General features: G+C 36.1%; 1 protein-coding gene across 1 annotated transcript in view; it reads left to right on the forward strand.

Annotated features, from left to right (window-relative positions):
• SNTG1 (syntrophin gamma 1) overlaps nt 1-23,771 on the forward strand; it is a 602,694-nt gene that overhangs the window by 327,805 nt on the left and 251,118 nt on the right. Inside the window, exons 5-8 of the mRNA XM_029924001.1 lie at nt 9,353-9,409; nt 19,238-19,295; nt 20,089-20,132; nt 20,225-20,266. Of these exons, the coding sequence (XP_029779861.1) occupies nt 9,353-9,409; nt 19,238-19,295; nt 20,089-20,132; nt 20,225-20,266 (201 nt within the window). The remainder of the gene's footprint in view (nt 1-9,352; nt 9,410-19,237; nt 19,296-20,088; nt 20,133-20,224; nt 20,267-23,771) is intronic.

Here is a 23,771-nt window from a genome sequence, read left to right on the forward strand (position 1 = left end):
CCAAAGGGAAGGAAGCAAGATACCCCAGATGTCCTTTAAATATGATCCTTAAAAATGAACATTTCAAAGTGTTTTCTCCTTAACTACTTAGATTTTGTGAAATGATATAGGAGGTGAATTTAATGTCTAAGCCTTCTTAGTAATAATGCTACTACTTCCTTAGAACAAAGGAGTTTTAAATTCTAAATAACATTTTTCACTGAAAATAGAATAAAAAATAATGAAACACTTAGGAATAAATTTGCAGAGGTACAAAATATATGTTCTGAAAACTAAAAAAGTGACTGAAACAAATTAAAGAAGATCTAAAGAAAGGGAAAGTTATTTCATGGCCCTGAAGACTTAATGATGTGTTACAATAGTTAATGTCTCCACAACGATTTTTAGATCAATCTCTATCAAAATCCAAGCTTACTTTTTTGCAGAAATAGACAAGCCAGTGCTAAGATTCATATGAAAATGCAAGGGACTTAGAATAGCCAAAATAATTTTGAAACGTCAAAACACTCACATTTTCTGATTTTACAACGTAACAGTTTTAAAGAGATGGCAGTCTAGACAGTGTGAGATATGTCCACATATGGCATATGGATAGGCATAGTCATTGAAATAGAATTGAGAGTCCAGAAATAAACTTTCACATTTACGGTCAATTGATTTTTCAAGGGTGACAAGGCCAATGGGAAAAAAATGTTTGTTCAGCAAATGGTACCCAGAAAACTTGATAGTCACATGCAAAAAGTGTATTGGGAACTTATATCATATGCAAAGATTAACTCAAAATGGATCAAAAACCTAAATATAAGAGGTAAAATATAAAACTCCTAGAAGACAACATACGTGTAAAACATGGTGACACATTGAAATCATTGAAATGGATATTTTTCCAAAGAAGACTTGCATAAATGTCCAATAAGCAAATGAGGAGATGGTCAACATTGTTAGCTGTCAAGTACATACGTATCTCATTTCAGAACTATATGTGATACAACTTTCTAGCTGTTGGGTTTGTTATAATCATAAAGGTACATAAAGACAAGTGTCAGTGAAGATGTGAAATTGGAATTCTCAGGCACTACTTGTGAGAATGTCAAGTGGTACAACTGCATTGGAAAACCATCTGACAGTTTCCAATTTCACTTCTTGGTATAGGTGCAAGAAACACACACACACACACACACACACACACACACATATGTACACACAAAATTTGCACATCAAAGTTTATAGCAGCACTATTTATTACAGCCAAAGAGTAAAAACAACCTAAATGTTCATCAGGGGAGGAATGGATAAATAAAACTTGGTATACCCATGCAGTGGAATGTTGTTTGACAAATTAAAACCCGAAATATTGAAACAGGCTACAACATAGATGAACCTTGAAAACATCATGATTAGAAGACAAATACAAAGGACTATGTAGTGTGTGATACCATTTGTGGGAAATGTCAACAGGAGCAAAATCTATAGAAACAGAAAGAAATTAGAGGGTGCCTAAGGCTGAGATGGGCCGTAAGGACTGAGGAGTATGGGGCGAAATTTTGAAAAATGCAAATGGTATAAAATTGATTGTGGTGATGGATTCATAACTCTGTAGATATACAAAAAGCCACCAAATTGTATGTTTTAAATGGTTGGTTTTATGTTGGGGCCCAGTAGGCAAAAATTACCCTCAAACAATATTTGGCCTCCTGGGCCACACATGTGGCTTCTATTCATCCTGTCTGTGATTTTCTCATTGCTTTGTAAAGAGACATATACTTTTAGGCTTTGAATCAACTTGGTTCGGTCAGTGGCGCCAGCCCTCCCCTTCCTTTGCTTTCTAGCTCTTTGCCTGCTGTTGGGAGTAGACCACAAGCCTCTGCCAAAAGATTTGTCTATTAAAGGATGAGCATCTTGCCCATGCATAACTAATGAGAGGTCTTAAGAAATGTAAATATCCTCCTAGAAATCTGCAGGCTCATCTTCTGCTTGGAGCCAGACTATTATTAGGGAATCCCTCTCCTGCAGTGACTTGATAATTCCTGATGTTTACACCTGTCCTGTTAAACAAGACCCTTTCCAGAGCAAGTCTTCACTTCAAAGACCTTGAACTATGTAACCATTAAAGAAATGATGTAATCACCCATGGTATATAAGACCCTGGCCATCTAAGTAAAACGTGGCTTTTCACCATGCCCGTTGTCTGTCTGGTCTGTCGTTGTCTGTCTTCTTTCTTATAGATATCACGCCGACACCAACCCCCTACTCGGGACCTTCCGACTGGGGTGCGTGGGCTGGTCCCCCGCAGTTTTATGGTATATGAATTTTGTCTCTGTAAAACTATTTTTAAAAGGACAAAATAACCTGTATATATTCATGTATCTATAAATATTTCTGTACGTAACCATCTGTATCTGCATTATAGCAGGCAAGAGTTAATCCTGCTATCTTTAACTGTCTTCCATTCCCACGTGGACTGTTTTAGCCTTCTTCCCTTGCTATAAAATCCCACTCCAACAGTGAGAAACTGGTTTCTTCCCTCCACAATCTGCTTACTTAATTCTTTAATTTCAATGTATATGTATGGAAATATCAGAATTATTGTCCATACCTTCATGTGAAACTGTTTTATCAACAAGAATACAGTGCCATGTGCAGACCTCTTGCCTTTAGCATAGGTCTTCCAGACCCCATTCATTTCCAAAGTTACTGAAATCAATACACTTTCCCCTGTTCCTTTCAAGGAAATGGTTACATGCACTTGCAATGCAATTTGGAATTGTTTTGTCATAGCCGCCTTCTTCCCTCTTTGGATCCCCTAACTTCCTAAATGACTACTTTAAACATACAGATGTTAAGATGCACTCTTTTTCCTCTAAGGTTCTATGTGTTTTGACTAAAGCATAACATCATGTACCCCATTATTGTAATATCAAAAAGGATAGTTTCATTACCCTATAAATCCCTGCGCTTCACTTAATCAACACTTTCTCCCTCTCCCTGAATCCCTGACAAACTGATATTTTCATTATCTGTATGGTTTCACCTTTTTGGAACTTCATATAAATGGAATCAGAGTATAGATCCTTTTGAGACTGACGTTTTTTACTTAACAATATACATCTGTGGTTTCTCCATGTCTTTGTGAAGCTAGAGAGTATATTTCTTCCTATTAGTGAATAATATTTTATTGCGTAGATGTACCACAGTTCTGTTGTCTCTTTATTTATCCATTCTATGGATGGAGAACATTTTGGTCATTTCAGTTTTGGGCAATTATGAATAAAGCTGCTATACATATTTTTATGCAGGCTTTGGGTAAACACAAGTGCTAAAATGAGTTGAGTAAATATGTAGGAGTGCAATTCCTATGTCATCTGCTCAGACTGTTTAGCTTCATCAGAAAGTACTGAATTGTCATTTGTGTTCCCACCAGCAAGGAGTGACAATTTCTCACTTCATATTGTCAATGCTTTGGAACTGTAGCCATTCTAATAGATGTATAATGTTATCTCATTCTTTAAAGTTTATTTGTTTATTTTGAGAGACAGAGCATGAGTGGGCAGGTGGGACAGAGAAAGAGGGAGAGAGAGAGTCCATGCTGAGAGTGGAGCCTGACCTGGGGCTTGACCCCACGAGCGTGTGATAGGGATCTGAGTGGAAATCAAGAGGTGGACACTTAACGGGCTGAGCCACCCAGGCACCCCGTCATTGTTTTAATCTGCAATTTCCTAACAACAAATGATGTTGAGCATCTTTTCATATGGTTACTTGTCATCTATAGATCCTTTGATAAGGTGTTTTGCTCAAAAATTTTGGCAACTTTCTAATTGTTCATTTTCTTGCTAGTGTTGAGTTCTTCATATATTTTGGAAACAAGTTCTTTTTAAGAATACATTATTCAAATGTTTTCTTCCAGTCTGTCACTTTTTCTTTTAACAGTATTCTTTACAAAGTAGAAGTTTTTAATTTTAAAATATTTTAACATCAACTTGTGTTTTTCTATGGATCATGCATTTGATATTATATTGCTCATTCTAAACACAAGGCATAGGTTTTCTCATATTTTTTTCTAGAAGCTTTATAACAATTGTGTTTATGTTTATTTATTTTTTAGAGCAAGAGAGACAGAGTGTGAGCGGGGGAGGGGCTGAGAGAGGGGGAGACACAGAATCCCAAGGAGGCTCCAGGTTCTGAACTGTCAGCACAGAACCTGACAGTGATCTCGAATTCACAAAGTGTGAGATTATGACCTAAGTGAAGTTCAATGCTCAATCAATTGAGCCACCCAGGCACCCCTGTGTTTATGTTTAGATCTGTGAGCCATCTTGCATTAATTTCTATTAAAGAAATGACATCCATGTCTAGATTTCTTTCTTTCTTTTCCTTTTCATTCTTCTCTTCTTCCTTCCTTCCTTCCTCCATTCCTTCCTTCTTTTCTTTCTTTCTTTCTTTCTTTCTTTCTTTCTTTCTTTCTTTCTTCTTTCTTTCTTTCTCTCTTTCTTTCTTTGTTGAAAAGACTATCATTTCCCTTCTCCAATGAATTTCCTTTGTTCCTTTGTCAAGGATGAGTTGATTGTATTTATTTGTTTTTTGTTTTATCATGCTTTGGGGCATTCTATTCTATTCCAATGGTCTATATGTTTACTCATCAAAAATTTCATGCTGTCTTGATTACTCTAACTTTACAGTAAGTCCTACATCAGGTAACTTGAGTCCTCCAACATTTTTTCTACTTCAATATTGTGGTAGCTATTATGAGTCTTTTAGCTTTCCATGTGAACATTAGAAACAGTTTATTAACATTCACAAATAGTTTTCTGGGATTTTATTGGGACTACATTGATTCTATAGATCTATCTGGGAAGAACTGACATCCTAAAAATATTGAGTCTTCTAGTCCATGAACATGAAATATTTCTTTTATTTTGCTCTTCTTTGATTTATTCTGAGTTTCGTAGTTTTCCATATATAAGTTTTTACTTATTTTGTTATATTTATACCAAATAAAACTTTTTAGTGAGTTATTATAAATGGTATTGTATTTTAATTCTAAACTCTCATTTCTCATGGCTGAGGTATAGAAATGCAATTGGATTTTGTATATTAACCTTATCTCCTGTGACCTTGCTACAATTACTTATAATTCCCAGGAGTTTTTGTTGGTTCTTTGAGATTTCCTACCTAGATAAAAACAAAACCATTTCTTCCTCTCTAATCTGTATGCCTGTTACTTCCTAGGCAGTAGCAGGGACTCCAAGCACAAGGTAATAGGAGTGATGGGGGGGGGGTCCTTGGCTTCTTCCTGACGTTATAGAGAAAACATTCAGTTTCTCACAATTCCCTCTGTTTTGATTACATTGTATCCTGATTTTCCAGTTTCTGTGCTTTTTTTAAATCTCAGTTTTTTATGTCATCCTAAGCCTGTTGTTATAGAAAAGAGAGTGGTAATCAGAGATATTTTCACTTAAATCATGATTTGGATATTAATCAAGTACTCCTTTGCATTTTAGTTGTCTCATTCCAAATTAGGAAAATATTGCCTATACCGTGTATTATAATGATTACTTGGGAAAATCTTGCAAAAACTTTTTTTCCCCTAATGCATGAATACCTAATTTTTATTTAGACCCTATGCTAAATTCTTGGGATTTGACTGTGAATGAGACATAGGTTCACCTATCAAAAAATTAGTGGAAAAAAAGTCAAGGTCACAGTGTAATAATCATAAGTGCTGTGAGACCTGTCAGTGCACAGGGTTGATTTCTGATATATTGACTTTATTATTATTCCTTTCCCAAGTCTGTTCAATCTTCCTGAATTGTCAAAAAGAGCTAATGACATTCCCTCTTCCTTTGTATACCTTCTTTGTTTCTACCCCACATAATCAAGACAAACAATTCTCCATTTGATAATCTCTTTAGTTTCTGCATTGTTCTCACTTCTTCCTCCTCTTTTCACCCAAATATCTCAAACATTTCTATACTTGAGACATATAATAGCAACATTTTGTGTTTGGTGACAGGTATAGTTTAGTACCCATATAGTTCATATAGTATGCATAGCATATTTCAAACATAATATTCTAGAGGGCAGAGGTGATGATAATTAGATTTTTACATAAAGCAAATTAGGTATTTAAAACGAGTTTTTTTTGTCATAATACTAATGCTGGTTATTTAGGTGTACAGCATGTCTTTTATAAATCCAACATTATTCTTGGGCTCCATCCTTTATAATTTATAAGGTATAGGAAGGTTAAAGAAATCACTTCAGATCAGGTTCCAGGTACTCTCTGATTTATGAGATGAGCAGCGGAAGCAATTCATTACATTATCTTCAGAGAAAATAATTTTGGGAGGCGGAAGGAAGAACCAAATGTGGGAAACAAACATACACACAGTTGGGGAGAAATCAGCAAGGTGCCCTACTGGGAAAGTTATTTGCCTTTCTATACTTCCTGCTACCTGCAGTGACAAATTTAAAATTTTGGCTTTAAAACAGGAAGTAACTTGCCTTGCTTGTTTCTCCTCATTTTCTTAAAAGTAACCTAATGAAGCAATAGTATATAGAGGTGCTGGCTGGGGTTTGCATGTGTGTGAGTGTGTGTCCATGTGTTTAAAATACATTAAAATAAGTGCTGCCTCCTAGATTTTCAACAGTTACTGCTGGCTCTTTAGTCTCTCCAAACTCCTCTCTGCATCAGCAATTTTGTATTTGATTTGGAACAGGTTCTAAATATTCTCCACCAAAGATTGGAAGGCAGTCTTGTAAAGAAGTAAAGGCATTGCATAGACCTTTGATAACCCTGGCATGCTGGCCGTCCCCTCAAAGGAAAGCGGTGCTTCAGGATACATTTGGCTGGTTAATACAGTTTACTGACCAAGTTGCCCTTCTGGCTAATGACTCCCATGCCAGATGTTATAAACAATGTTGGTGATGTCGTTTACTAATAAAATGTATTTGTTCTGACAGACTGAATTCTTTATTTTGAGAAAATAAGGATGAATCTTATTTTAAGGAATCAAGCATTTATTCCTTACAGAAATGGAATAAGAAAATAACTCGGCCATCTAACAACCTGTTTAGTTTGATAGGCAGTATTGTGAAAGTAGCCTACCTGTTTTATAAGGAAAAGAGAACCGTTTAATTGACCTATTCCTTAGTCTGAATCTTCCAGTATTTGAGCTACTCTGTGGTTTAATTATTGGATAAAAAGTGGATAAATATTAATCAGATATTTAAGTGACTTTAAGTAAGAATTTCTGTCTAGAATAACAGACTCTGTGAGAGAGAGAGAGAGAGAGAGAGTATTCATTAAGGTTCGACTATATGCCTGGGTCCTTCACAAATATCAATCCTCAAAATAAAGCTGTTACTATGTATTCTCTATCAACATTTTACAGATTTTGAAAAACAAATTTGCAGGTCTCTAATTTTCCAGACATATTAAGTTATGGATATTTGAGTCATCGATAGATTCTTTGATTTCAGTTCCATTATTTGCAGTGTACAGGTTTCTTTTAATTCACCATTTAATGAGAAATAATGGGAAATTAATTAATTTAACAGATTTCTCTAATCCTGTCCAACAAAAGGACATTTCCAGTAAATGCTTAATTTATTTTAAATAAGATTGTGCATGTGTATAATGCATGTGTCCACTTTTTGGTTTTGTATCTGCAAGTATGCTTATTTACATAGAATTTACAATATAAGTTCTTAAGCACTGCATCTTCTCCTTCTTATTACTCCACCAATGCAGAGTAATATAGTAGTGGCTAAAGAATAAAAATGTAATGGTGTACCTGGGTGGTTCAGTCTGTTAAACATTCAACTCCTGATCTCAACTAAGGTCTTGATCTCAGAGTCAGGAGTTGAAGCCTGATATTGGACTCTGTGCTGGGCATGAAGCCTACTTAAAATAAAAGGAATAAAAAAGTAGAGTTTATGATATTATTTAACATTAATAGTGTCTTCTATATATCATATTACTTTACATAAATTTTAATACACATATAAACTTAATCTGTGTAAGTAATTTTAATATTGGCTTGAAAACATAATTGAATGATAGGTTATAAAAGTAAAATCTGTAGTTTTAAAGCAGGCCAAATTGCTTAGGACCTATTTTAAATGCTACTCATTTGCACTAATTATTTTTTTCTTAATATGCACCAATCTCCAATCATAAGCTTATTCTTTACTTCAAAATAAATAAGAGTTAAATACTTCAATTTCTGGAATAGTGATCTTATTATTTATTATTTGTTTTTATTTATGAAATATAAACACTTGACTAAATGAAGGTATCTTGTAACTGCCCAACTGACTGGTTTTTATGTTATCTTAAAATATTTAGGAAGATCTGTCAGAAACACATTTTCCAGATTTTCTCTTTGTTCTTTTTAAAGAATATCATCTGTCCCACACTGCCCCTCTAAAACCATGGAGTAAGAAAGAGCAGTATTGAGACTTGAAGACTGGCAGTGTAGCCAAAATGTTGGGCATTTGTGGGGACTAAATAACCAACATCTACCCCAGGTAGAGCAAGAGATGGGATATGGATAGAGGGAGGTTCAAAAAGAGGAGAAAGTTACAGATAAATGGACAAGGTTAAAAATAAAAGCATAAAAATGATTGTCCCAAAACAGAGTAAGACTGATTTTATTGGAAATTAAGGGATTTGTCCAAATGCAGATCTTTGTGATTTTTGATTCATACACCAGTGATTGACTTATTGTTTCCATTGTGGAAGGAAAAAGAGAATTGACTTTGAAAATTGGTAATTCCATTGTCACTATTAGTTAGGTGTGAGATCCATTCTTTTATCAAACAGCCATCATTTTAAACTTGATTTAGCCACAGTTTCAATCCCTGACATGCACATGAATCATTGATGTGCTGGGACACGGCAGCCTCCCAGCTCGGCTCCCAAATTGCCACAAGCAAGATGACTTGGTAGTGATGGAGATAAGACCTTGGTTGACAAAGACAATATTTACCATTGGATTGAGTTATTTTTATGTAACCAAAACGTCATTCCTTAGACAACAAGAATATATAATGTGAAAATAGGAAGAAGTTTAAAAGTTAAGATTCTAAAATTTGTCCAAAAAATGATTGAGAGGAACTTAATTTTTGAGAGGTTAGAAGTTTAACAACAGTACAGTCCTTTTACCTTGACATATTAATGTACCTTTGATTTGAAAATTACAAAATGCCCCATTTGTTGCAAGAATTAGAGCCTGTATGCTGTCACAAAATATTTCTTTTTAAAGGAGCAGAAACAGAACCCAGAGGAGGAAAATGGTGTGTAAGTGTAGTTTTAGGAAATGCTAACCGCTTTTAAACTCCTGTCTTTCAGGAAAGAACCGTGACCATTAGAAGACAAACCGTAGGAGGATTTGGACTAAGCATCAAGGTAGCCTGTCTTTCCAGTCTGTCCATAAAGGCCATGCTGCAGTGCCTGCATTTTTGTGCATTTTGGGTTTGATGATGAATAATTAGACAAGAATGGTTACAGCAAAATCCTCGATATTTGGACTGAGATGTAAATTAGTGAGGTTCTTACAAAACTTTGACCAACTTTTTATTTAGAAAGTTTCTTAGAAAAAGTACTTGGGAATTGTACCTGGGAATAACATAGGTCATTGATTTTCTCCACCTGGGACCATCTAAAATGTCAGACATGGTGTGTGTGCATATCTCCCTGTAACCAGACAGAAGAGGCACTCCCCCCGCCCCCGCCATGAATGGAGCAAGAACAAGTTTTACACTAATAATAGTTACATGTGGTAGGATTGATTCATCTTTTTCTTTTGTTTAGTTTTTCTTTTTTTAAGAAATCGGCAAATTTTCATGTCACAATGCCAAGTAAATAGGTTAAATAGAGTTTTAGCATCTGATTTATTTTTAAAATGACCATACCTGTTTACTTCCATTTATTTACGAATTTTAAAGGCTTTTATTTTGTGTGTGTATGGTTGACTAGTAAAGACATACCACACCTGCAATTTATCATCATTGAAACAAAACAGAAATTTTAAAAGGATGAGAAATTATATACATGTTGGAACAGTTAGTCACTATCTTCAAATGTCCTTGAGAAACCTACATCTTCACAGAGATAAATGGAATTTTGAACCATTGAGGGTTCTTGCCTATGTAGGGTGAAAATCATACATCTCAGGTATATATTTCATGAAATTTTAGCCCAGCTCAGTTTATATGCTTAGAAAGTGGAACTCTAAATTTGGTGACTATCAGCTGGCTGACATTATGAAAATGACTTAGGAAAATGGATCAGTGCAGAATAGCGTTGCGTTGTCAAGTGATAAGAATATTACTATATAAAATGTTAGTTTTAAAATATGTACTTAACTTGCAGTTTATCTACCATCAGCTAAAACCGGGGAGGTAGGAAGAACAAGTTGTAAGAAGTGAAAATGATGCCAAAAAAATTATATCAAACAATAAGCAAGCTTTTTTTGGTTTGTTTTTGTTTTTGCTCTGATATTTATTGAAATTGCTTGAAGGATTTAAAGGTACCCCTAAAGATAGTGAAAAGTCCATGAGAGAGAACAAAAGCTAAGCGTGAATAAAATCCAATCTTGAGAGTTGGTTTCATTTGAGATAAGTGTTTTTACCTAACAAGCCTGACACTTTTTCTGATAGTGGAGCTACATTAGTTTTATGCAGGGAAATTTTCTTTTCTATTTTTTCTATTACCATTTATAATTCACTCAATAACACAGTGGTATTTATTTTTACTAAAATGTTACAATTTTAACTAGACAGATTTTAAAATATCAAGAATTTTGCCAAATGAATTACGTCCATTTAATATTTTCATTATTTCAATCCAAACAAAACTCTTATACATAAATAAATAGACTAATCTAAATCAAATGAGCGTGATTATCCATTCATAATATTAGCCACAAAAGCAGTATTTGAATTGCAATCTCTGCCATATATTAGGAATTCTGACCAAAAAAGGAAACTATTTTATAGTTCTCCTGATACACTAATAAGAAATACAAAAATTAACTTTATTATTATTTAGATTATTACTCAGTCATTCTGAAGAGTTTCCATATAGGGTTTTCCATTTTGGCTACCTCTGATACTTGCTTTTTTATTTTAAAACTATCTTTCTTTCTGTTAATGTGCGTGTGTGTGTATATATAATCAACCATTTAGGAAATCATTTTAGCCTAAATGCAGAACTAATATTTTAATTTTGACCATTTTTTTCTATTTATTTTTTGTATACTTATTGTTAGAACAGTTTGAACCAATAATATAACTATTCACATAAATATCCTTATTTGCTTCAGTTAAGTAATTACTGCTGTCACACACTGGAGATTACGTGGTGAGGATTATTCACTAAAAACTTTGAATATCTCAACTGGAAATAACAGAAGGATGAGGGCATGTTGGATAATTAAAAAGACATTAACCAGTATACTGAAGACTCCTATAGGTGCTCCTGAATTTCATTGTACTAAGAACATATGGTGATGCTATTTCAGTTTTACCCTTCAAAAAGTTATTTGTAAAAACCTGACTAAAAAGTAACAAAATGGTTACCATATATATATAATCAGAAAATAATAAAACACTCCACCATGTGCTGTTACCAGTGAAACAAAGCCAACTGGCCATGTTCTGGGCTCCTACCAAATCTTGACTTCTTGACTGATGGGTTTTTCTTGCAACTGTCACCATTGTACACGGCAACCCCTCTGTTTTCCCACATGGTGGCCAGTGCTACAAAAGATGGTCAGCAAAGTCCAGAGAGGCATCTATTCTAATGCTTATAACATGCCTCAGGGTTTATAGACTGTGGGCAGTATGATGTCATGGAAGCAACCAATGTCCATTAAGCTTTGAAGTCACTTGTCTGTACAATAATGTCTTGCCGCCCAACACTCTCTCCAGGCAGAGACTCCCCTATAAGGGGGAGGGACAAAAAGGCAGACTTTACTTCCTTTTATTTTCTTTACCATATTATTGAGACAATGATGAATTTCCGGGACAACTTAGTCCCAAGTGGCTTGGAGGATGGGATAGTCACATGTCTACATTTTGATTCTAGGTCTTCAATTTGATATCTCACCTTGAAAGCCAATAAGATATAGTGCACAGTAAGGAGAGTTTCCATCTCAAAATTTCCTCAAGTCCTAAGGAATAAGAGAAAGTCATAAATAAAAATGAAAGATTGCAGAAGATCTAAATTTTTAAAAATATAATTTAAGTAAGTTTTAATCCATTTTCTTTTCAAATTTTGCATTATCCCCTATTATTTTATTTTATTTTTATTATTTTTTACCTTAAGGAGATTTTACATTTACACACATTAGGACTTTCTTACAAAACCCGAGACTCTCATTTGAGAAGTCATAATTATTGTCCTAAATCATATCTGAGGATGCTAGACCCTCAGCATGGAGCACACTCATCCAAAAAGACTTTGGCATCAATCACATTAAGATTTAAGACAGAAATCAGATTTATCTCCACAGACAAATTTATTTCTTAGATTCCTAAAATCCCACCTTTTCATAAGAGTATTTTACCATAGAAAGGTAGAGACCAAAGTTACCTATACGTCCGTGTTAATTCTAAATAAGGGGGGAAACATTCCCCAACATTGAACCAAGGACCTTTGGCCTGTGACAGTCAGGTGCCAATGCAGCATGAGGTGAAGCAGGTGTCCTGACAGGTAGAAGTGCCACACACAAGGCTGACTGTCTTGCTCCATCTTCCCATCCTCTGGTTTAGCTAAATGGTTTGTTTTCAGCTCCTAAAAATAAAAGGGATCCTTTTAACCCCAGGTGTAGGCTCATCCCTGGATCCCTGCTTGTTTCTGCTTTGTTGTCCTGTGTTCCAATTACTCTTGCCCTACAGTCAGCAGATCTAGTAGGAGTCAATGTGTAACTGAACCAAGGTAAAATAAGATGAAATTTGGAGGCACAACATACACACCTTTGTACATGGCCCAACTCTCTTCTGTCTTCAACAGCATTTCACCCACAAGCTTCTGCTCCAGAACCTCAAAATAGAAAGAAATGATGGCCATGCTTCCCAATCAGAAACTTAGTCAAGAACCAGTGCTAGGTTTTTATTCACTGTGCTCACTCCTGGACCATTTTCCAGAAAGCCTTGCTCATTCAGGCTATTTTTACCCTTGTGTTGCTTTTTAGAACACTTCTCCCATCTCCTATAACTTTGGATCTTTTTTGACAATTCCTTATGAATCTTCCTGTCTCTTACCATTATTCAGTCTCCCTTGATTAGAATGTCTCTCAGAATTCAGTGTGTGTTTTTTTCCCTTGTATTTGTTTTTGCATTTGTTGCTCAATAAAATGTCAAGCTCTTCTAACTTACATTTTTAAGTTTCCAAAAGATCATTCTCCAAAAACTGAACAAAAGAATTACTAAACTTTCTGCTTATAATCGCATATTCTTCTCTGGTGTCAACCTGAAACTGCTTCCTTTTGGAAGAAGTTCAGGAATCACAGAAATATAAACAATGAATGGTTCAAGTCATAAGTAATAAAAGTTTATCATTCACCCACCAAAAAGACAGTTTGGAGAGCAGGAGCCCTCAATCTGAAACATAAATGAGTCTCAGGTGTCTATTATTATAAAGGAGCTTGTGCAGTGGGAAGGCGGTGACCGTTTTTCACGATGATTGGTTATAATACTGCGTTACAATTTTCTTAAATGATAGGGAATTGGTTAATGGTTACTCCCTATCAACCTTGGGATACAGGTCAAGTTTTGCTTGATTTCAGGAGGCATAAGCAAAAATTACTCGGGTCAAGTTAGCCTTGCAAAAGAATCTAAATTAAGCTTTGTCTATATGACTTAACTGGTTTTGTCTGCTTGGAATTTTCAAGACTGGTGTCTGGTTTTGATTCTCACACCTTAAAGTTCTCAGCTATTAGGCTAGCTGGCACATATGCTCCCTGCTCCTACGGGTCATTCTGATCTAGGCCCTTATCTAGTTATCCTGAGCTCTTGAATTTCTGTGAACCTTTCTGTCCCTTGTTCCCTGTTCTTCAACCTCTGCCTCCTTTCCCTCCCACCTTGCCTACCTTTGGGCCTTCTGGAAGAATCTTTCTTTTGAATGCTCATGCCTTTTGTCTGGACTATTCTGATACTTAGCCATTTTCAAAAGTGACTTCCCAGACTTCACACATACATTCCCAATAATCACCAACATTTTGCATCATAGGACCCAATATTCTTATATTTTTGCCTCATTCTTTTGAGAATCACCCTATGGATAATCACCTTAAAGTAAGTCCCTTTCATTTGTCTTCCATATCTTTGCAAATACAGTATCATACATTTGCATATCACTAAGTCATGCCTCTGGTCATTTTCATTTAACAAATCACCTTTAGAGAAATAGTGTTTTGCATATTATTATGAGAAAATATTTCATGGAGTATTTTTCTACAGGCACAGCTGTCATCTCTGTTCATTAGGAAATGTTTGCAATAAAAGGTGATTTTTATATGAAACTTTTAACTGTGCAGCAATCAAGAATAAAATTATAGTAATTATTAAACTTTTATAATTTATAAATAATAAATGCAAATACTTATCAATTTCTCTTTAAGTGCCAAATGCTGAGCTCAATATTTTATATTTGGTTTCATTGGCCTTTAGTGTCCAGCAAAGTAGGTAGCTATTGCTACCCCTTGAAAGACAGTGTAGTTACGTATTAAGAGTTTACTCTGCCCATCGTTGTACTGGGCAGAATTGGGCCTAAACCTCACCTGAAGCAAATGACATAGTCCTTATTCTTAATAACTATGCTCTACAAATATAGAAACTGGACCAAATTATTTCTAAACGCTCTACTTGGGAACACAAATAATTTTCCTCTCTAATTTTTTTATGTTATAGTTAATTTAAAACTAAAATAAATGGATTCATAAGTCCAGGATCGAGAAAAGAACTTAATATCAATGAATTGATATTATTTTCATCAAATTTATCAATAAAATATATCTTCAAAGTAGCTGTAATAAATTTTTGCCTTTTAATTTATTAGTGATTTCAGGGCAAAATCCTTAAATAGCAACTGTTGATATAAGTTTGCACATGCTTACACATTTCTCCTCATTGTGTTCCTGTTCTTTTCACTTGAGTCTGATTTTTCTGTTTCCACCACAGACAGCATGGATATATGCCTTTCCACCACAGAAATAGGAGGATACCAGGCAGGTAATAATCTTAGGTTGAATATAATGAATTAGTCCCAAGAACGAGTTAAAATCACTGACCAACTATCATTTTAAAGATCATTTTTTAAATTAAGTAGTTTATTGAGATATAACTTAGATGCCATGGAACTTAACCACATATAGAAGTTAGTGGCTTTCATTATATTCACAGACGTGTGTAATCATCACTGTAGTCAATTTTGGAGTGCTTTGTCTCCCCACATCCTTGAATTACCGTTCCCTTCTCTCCCTATCTCCCTAACGCAGATCTAAGCAACCACTAGTGTACTTTTGATCTCTATTTTAGACTTTCATATGAAGGCAGTCCTATAGTCAGTGGAAAGGACCATTAATTTATGCTGAAATCACACTAGGTGATACTAGCGGATAGACATGGCAGTGGACTAGATGAGGATATTTTCCAATATTCTTTCAGATCACATTCCTTAAGGTGCTTCTCCCACACTTGTTCATTGGGCTTTTAACCTTAATTTCTGTGCTGGTATTATCTGTTAACAAATATTTTCATTGCTCTAAGCAAATATATAATGGTGGGGTCTATGTATCTTCCTTCCCCCAGAGCCGAGAATATGATTGATTTATTAATTCGAATAATGAAAATACTGAATTGAAAATATTTATTTGGCAAGATTTCCAACTCTCTAAAAACATTCTGGGTTTGATTTGGTAGAATTTCACAACGATATGGGCAAACTCGTTATATAGAATACTACTCAAAATGTTTGAGAGGAGACTTTATATCCTGGTTCCTATAAAGCTAGCTGTGAGCTTAATTATGGATTGAATGGCTTATGTTTTAGTATTTTCTGGGATGCACTGTAGAATGCTGCCTCACTTTTTTCCCTAGTCTTGATTTTAGACTGGAACAACAGAGTTCAATTAATTCATCTATTCTCTAAACCTGGCCACAAGCCATCCTAAGGGTGGTTTGGGGAGAAGCCAAGAAAGGAAACTCTGCCTGTATCTCAGGCCCTTTATAATCTAGTAGGAAAGTAGACACTGATCGGATTGCAATGTAAATAAATGTAAATCAGAGCCCGGATCCCCTGTTACAGAAGTGAATTACTTCATGTAGGAAGACATTGATGAATGGGGTCCTTCAGCTGAAATTCTGAATTTTACCACGTTTACCAGGTTAAGAGTAAAGGACAAAAGTGTCCAGGCAGAGGGGATAGTATTTATCGGTGTTGCTTGGTGCTCAGGGTGATGAAGGTCCACAGTGAGGAGGTGGAGGTAGGCTGAGACCACAAGATAGGGGGCTCCTGAGGATTGGGAGTTTTATTCTAAGTGTAATGTGAAGGCTACCACCTGTTTTCAATAGGACGAGTTGGATTATTTGATTCTGGACTGGAAAACCTTACATTCCCCATTTAGGTCCAGAATTAAATATAATTAACTTTAATAGAGCTGGACTGCTCTCACATTTCATCCAATAAATTAAGGGACTGTAATTTTAAGTTCCAATTTTATCTCCTGAGTTTTGTCTAGAAATTCACTCCTTAATTAACTAATATAGTAATTTTCTATAATTCATTTAAGAATTCTTTCTGAGCTCCTAATGTCTGATTTAAAAAGACCCAAAATGAAAAAAAAAAAAAAAACCCCACACACCTTTGGACTCAACTCATTCAAATTTCAGGAAGATTTTACATATAAAAAATGTTGAGAAAATAGGTGTTAGTTATACTTTGTCATTTAAAAATAAATCTAAGTCTCCTTGTTTTGAGGGAAGAGTGGGGTTCCTGAGTTGGCACTCAGAAATTGCTATTCCAACTGTCTTTTCTCTAGGCAGATCCCAGGGAGAGGTTTCCCAGTGGCTTATCATGGTAACTGGTATGAAAAATCCTTGGCAGTAAGAAAATATTTGGATTCATTAGTGCAAGGAGAGAAAACTATGAAAAGCAAATGGTGATGGAAAACAGTCTGATGACAGCCACACAGAGAAGAGTGACAGAAACAATGTCTCTCTCTGCCCCCCAAAATCAGAACCATATAGTATCCAGATGAGTTTGTTTCTTCTTTTTATACCATTTGAAACTTCATTGGTAGGTGATTCATCTCAGTTAACCAGTTTTTCTTCTTAGAAATGGACATGTTTTCTTAAAATTCCTTCCAATTTCCAAGTATCTCTAGAAACTAACTGTGACCATGGGCATTCACTTTCATTGTACATTCTCGGCTTCTACTTAAAATCATTCTGCAAAGTGCTTTAAAGAATGGAGCTATCTTTGGCTTGAAAAAAAGCTTTTGAGTTCATTCATTCATTCACTCATTCATCAACAAACATTTCAAAGATAAAAAAGAAGACATTATTCCATGCATTGGGTTTACATCAATGTGTGAAACAAATTACAAAAAAAAATCAATGCCCTCTTAGAACTTACATTCTAGTTATGGATGGGGGGAGAGGAAAGAAAGCAAATCAATGTAAGAAATGAATAAAGATAATGGTAGGTTGGAAGCTGATAATTAAAAAAGGAAAGAAAGAATGGAACTAAAAATAGGGGACTGGGAACTTGGAACACTAAACAGTAAATACTAAGGGTCTTAGAATGGATTAGTGCTAAACTTATTTACAACTTCAATGCCAGGTAATTTTATTCATAAATCTTAATTGATAGACTGATTAGAATAATAGCTACCTTGTATTCAGTGTTTATTGTGTGCTTAATAAGCATTCATTTCAACTATACTATCAATCACAAATCACTATCCTTTGATCAGATAGGAGGTCATGTTAGACACAATTAGTGCTTATTATGGACCTGCTGACCAAAAGGCAAAGCACAATTAGGAGCTATGTAGCTTAGTCCAGAGTCTTCACAGAGCTAGTGAAGGTGGGTAGTGAATGTTTGGTTGGTTGGAAATAGTGAGAAAAGAGAGCTGTCACTGGGCTTGAATTTCAATCTGGGTAAGACCGTTTCAATATTTTATCATATCTCTTCAATATTCTTGAAGTAAAAAGGACTACTTGCCAAGAAAAAGTTGAATATCATTACTTTCCTCAATGATTGCCCAACTTGCATTTAAGTATATTGACAATTCAGTGTTAAAAATCGACATTCATGGAAACTCATCTGTTCTGAAATAACTTTTGTCCTTAAATAAAAAAGGTTTAGGAAGTTTACTTGTTCTGAAGATAGAGAAACCCAGTGAGATTTTAGACTGTTTTTTCAACTCTCTTATGTTAGAAATGCTATACTTCTTTTATGCATGACATTTTATTCTTTAATGAATTCATTTGATTTTTCAACTATTGGATCCAACCTGTTCAACCCTGTAATACTGAAACTGAAGTTTTCTGTGCTTATTTCAGGGATTTACTTTATTTCCTTCCACATAAGTTTCACTCACATAGTTTTTCTTCTTTCAGATCTTGTTAGGTCAATTAGGTAAAGAATTACCACAATGTTTTCACCAGTTTATTTTATTTTATTAATTGTTTTGTATGTACTTTCACACTAAGAGGAATCGACTATTAATTTAAAAAATGTGGATGATCCCTTTCCCCTCATGCATAACCACAGTCTGACCTCCTGTAGCATTTTGTGCAGGTAAAGATCTCTCTAGTCGCTTAACACCCAAAGGGGTCTGTACTTGGTCAGCAGTATAGAACAACGTAGCCAGTTAATGCAAATACATAAATATTTGGTATTCAAATGCTAAGTAAGAATTTCTACGACGGACACCAGGACACACATTGAAGAGAATGCCTCCTTAAGCATTTCCAGTCTTCATATAGAAAACAAAAGCTTTCAAAGTCAACTGTAATTAGTCACTGGATATCACCATAAAATTCTAAACAGGGAGATAAGGTTTTGGGAGCAATATCTACTAAGTAGAGAAACTCCACAGATTTCTTTAAATTCTATCTGGTATCCATTAACAGATTATTCATTGCATGTATAGTTTTCTAACTAAAAGCTGCATTTTTTACTTTTTGCAATTAAAAAGCATAATATATGATTCTCTTATTTCAGGGGGGAGCAGAACATAATATTCCAGTTGTCATCTCAAAGATCTCCAAGGAGCAAAGAGGTAAAGTGTTAAGAGAATTACATTGTAACTGTTCCTTCATAAGCTGTCCTTACTGTAGAATAAGTCATATTAAAAATCATAAGGTAGGATATGATTGATCAGCTCCATGTTCCCCATGGCCAGGCAGTTGGGGCCGAGTCTGAGTCCTGGGGCTGTCCCTTTACAACTTCAGGGGACCTTTCTTTCACAGGAAAGCACAGAGGAAAGATAAGAGAGAGTATGACTCTGTATAAATTAGGGACTGGATAGTTTTTCAATGTTTCATTAGACAGACAAACATATCCACACATTTAATGATAACAAGTTCCATCAAATATAGGCAGTTCCTGATGTACATATTTTTCTGTTATCATATGCAGTTTTACTCAATCTACATGAATTTCATCTAGAAAAACCCCACAGATATAAAGCAACCGAAGTCAGTAATGTTTAAAAAGAAGCTCAGAGCTGATCCCATAGTTGAATGATTAAATGTCTAGATTCAGACTTTTTCATAGATACCTGTATATTGTAAGTACATGAGAAAATCTTGTCATCCAAACAGAAGAGTGACCAGTTTTTGGCAACTGTAAGATCTGAAATGATAGAATTAAATGGAAATAGGTGTTTCAACATTTGGATGGAATCATAAGATTGTTTTTGCATTTTTATTACTGGCGATCATTTAAGATGCTATCTATATAAAACATTTATTTTTCCCTTGTATCAATTTTGACTTTATTTAATTATAAACTGTATTAAACTATATGAAGAAAACAGTTGATGCATAATCATTGCCTCTCTGTCTTCACAGCGGAACTTTCAGGTCTGCTCTTTATCGGGGATGCAATTCTGCAGGTATACATTTTACCTTATTTTCTATGTGCAAACAAAACATAAACTCAGTTTACCACAGGCCACTTGAAATCACGCTTTTCTTTTCCTTGCAGATAAATGGAATTAATGTGAGAAAATGCAAACATGAAGAAGTGGTAAGTTTTCTTTACTTTTTCTTGATACCATAATTTTCCCATGTGCAAATGAGGATTCACTGCCTTGCTAACACTGTTCAGCATATTCATTAGGTAGATGCGATGTTGGTCCAGTGTGCTCTCGGGTTTTCAGATGGTCTCTTAGTTGTTCTGTGTGTGTGTGTGTGTGTGTGTGTGTGTGTGTGTGTGTGTGTGCGTGTGTGTCGTGTTCTGCGGTTATCTGCTTCTGCACGCATTTTCAGATGTTGGTAACTTCGCAGATCTGAAGCCCAGGCCTCAGATACTCTGATTTAGTCAGCTTAGGTGGCCTAGGAATGTGGATTTTAACCACTGGCCCAAGCAGCTGCCCTGCAGGTGGCCTGGAAACCACCCCTGGGGGGAAGCTGGAAAGTTCTAGAGCTTCCGTGTGGGATGGTGAGAAGACAGAAAACATGGTCCAGAAGGAAGAGGACAGTGGTAGGCTTTGGGGAAACCCTTGTCACGGCTGATTAAATAGCATTCATAGAACCTTCAGTGAGTTTCTGTAGCAGCTCACAAGGGAAGGGAATGAGGAGAAAGTATATTTAAAAGTTCATGCTCAAGGGTTATGTTTGAATGCATTTCTCCTGTTGAAAGCTATTTGGAGAAAACTATTCTGATGCATTTGTGTGTTTCAGACCTCAAGGAGGCAACCTCTGATGTTCTTTGTGAGAAGCCACAGTTCCAAGAGTAGTAATGGGGGGGTCTCAATGCGCATGCGTGGGACAGCTAAGCTGGGTTTGTCGTAGTGGTCACTTGTCTCTGTCTTCTCCAGAATTGTACCGAGGCCACTGTATGGCCACTCTGTGGTGAATGTCTTCTAACGTAGAAGTATTTCAAGTCTTGACTTTACTACAAAGATGTACAGAAAAAGCTGCATTTCAGCACAGGTTTTAGGCCCATGAGAGCATAGCACAAAACCCTGTTCCGCAGATTCAGTCATGTTAGCAAATGTATTTTAGCTTCAGTCTTTGCTGGAAAATACGAATGATGTTGACCTCATTATACAGGGAGCAAAACCAAGTGCATTCTCTTTTAAAACCCCCCGCTCAGATGGGGCCCTGTTTGAATTCGCCCTTCCGAGGCGGGCGGCATGCTTGGACAGCTGTCCTGTAGCTTTGATTACACAGAGGAGTGTGGCATGAATGATTAGAATGTGCTAATAATGCCGCTTCCCAAAGCTCTTCCTTCTGTTTCAAAGAAAAGGAATTTAGGATTCTGTCGCAACTTGTACGTGGCTCTTCACAATACACGTATGTTCTTTTCTGAGAGGCCTAACCTTATCAGCTTTGAAAAAATGGGCATTAATATTCTTAAGTTCCAATCTTTCCAAGAGTGATTAGATGCTTTTGTCTTCACTGCTAATTACCTAAGCAAACAGACAGACTTACACCTCCGTGGAGCTGAGATCCTAACTAAAGGTTTAAGAAGGGACTCAAATGGGCAGAAAGAGGCACAACAAGCTCAGAGGATGTAGTTGGTTTTAAAATAGCTTCCTGTGTGCCACTTTCATTATCCTGAACCAGCGACTAGCATGGAGTTCCAGACTCAGAAACAAACTGGGCAGGTGTGGCAATATGGTGTGGGCCACAGAACTTTCATTATTCGTCTGCATTGCTCGTTGACATTGCTACAAATGTCGTATCTGGTCCCTGATGAGCCTCACCTTGGGATGCCTCCAGGATCCCTTCTGTGCCGGAGTCACGCTGACTCCCTGCGTGTTGGTCTGAGTAGAAGGGGAGTCCCACAGTGTCCACTGTGGCCCCGAGGAGGACCTTTGAGGAGTTCTTTAGGCAAATGCCTAGAATGTGATCACCGAAGCATTTGTCTATCTGTTCGTCGTGTTACTAGCCTGGGCACACAATGTCAGTTCAGGGCTGGCTCCACACCGTGCATTTCTCTCTCTAGAAGTTTGCTGAAGAGATGTTTCCAAAGTTTCCACATTAAAAAGATTCGCACAAGTGCCAAATGTTGCCTGGCATGTGACATGGTGGCAGGGTGGCAGGGTCCAGTACAGACGGCTTTCACACTCACAAACACTGTATGCAGTTTCAGGCAAATGAACGTACTGGTCTGTCCCTCTCTCACTCATCTTTAAAAAAATCCTAACAACTATTTTTATAAAGACTGAGTGGGAGTAAGGTGTATGAAATTCCTAGCACAGCTCTGCCAAGTAAGAAAAATTATGAATTATTTTATGCCATCAAATAATACTGCTTCACACGCTGGCATTCTTATCCCCCTTCCCCACCCCTCCCCCACAGTGATCACTGCTGTGTCTGTGTTGGGCAGTGTCTTGTGTCTTGTCGAGGTTCATGCTGGCCCTGAGAGGCCCCCACATGGAGAGGGTGCCGCTGCTTGCTGGTCTGCCTCCAAGCTCCTTTCCCCACGCCCAGTCAGGAAGTGGAGTAGGCACCCCTGCCTGCAGGGGCAGAACTGTTTGAAAATGAGGGCTCCTTGTTCAGCATAGCAGGTGCCTCCTTATACTTTTGATGTGAATGTGTTTTGTAGTCCATGAGAGAGAGAGAGAGAGAGAGAGAGAGAGAGAGAGAGAGAGAGAGAGAGAGTATGAGTAAGGAAGGGCAGAGAGAGAGAGGGAGACATGGAATCCAAAGCAGGCTCATGCTCTGAGTTCTTACCACAGAGCCTGACTCGGGGCTGGAACTCACAGACTGAGATCATGACCTGAGCTGAAGTTGGCACTTCAACCACCTGAGCCACTCAGTGCCCCCATCTCCTCAATTCTGTTTTTCAAGGAAACCCATCTCTATAGCCACAGCTGATATTAACTCTACTTTTTTACCTTATCATTGAACCCTAGACACATTAAGTTGATTTCTATCTATCTATCTATCTATCTATCTATCTATCTATCTATCTATTTTTGATTAACAGGTAAAGGAATCACATATCAAAATCTGAGTATCATCTATATGAAATACACTGGGATGGAGCCCTTTGTGTGACAAGAAAGACTATATAAATAAATTTGTCTCTATTTATTGCTATGTGAACATAATTTCTGTAGATTTTAGTAATCAAGAGAGTGTACAAAAATTAGCAGGAAAAGACATGTTGATTTACCATGGTCTTCAAAATGTAACAGTGGGATTTGTTTATGCTCACAAGAAATAAAAAGAAATATGATCTATCTATAGCAGAAAAAATGCATCTTGATCTGTAATCAAGATAGTTGAAAATGAGAATTTATTAGTGTAATTGAAAATTCCACCTAATAAGACTTTCAAAACAGAATAGCTCATCATTAGTTGAAGCAGAATGGATGGATAGATGATTCCAGCAGTTTTTTTCTTAAATATTTCTGGTTTCATGTTTGAGATTTATGGGTTCTAAAAACGAGGTTCATTTGCCTTTGTTTTCATGGCTTTGCTATGAGAAAATATTCGATAATTAGAAATGTAAGTAACTGTTCTGAATTTTTAATCTTAAAACAAACTTTAAAAACTGTATACCTCTTATAAGAGCA

The sequence above is a fragment of the Suricata suricatta genome, chromosome 15 (assembly GCF_006229205.1).
Source record: "Suricata suricatta isolate VVHF042 chromosome 15, meerkat_22Aug2017_6uvM2_HiC, whole genome shotgun sequence".
Lineage (NCBI taxonomy): Eukaryota > Metazoa > Chordata > Mammalia > Carnivora > Herpestidae > Suricata > Suricata suricatta.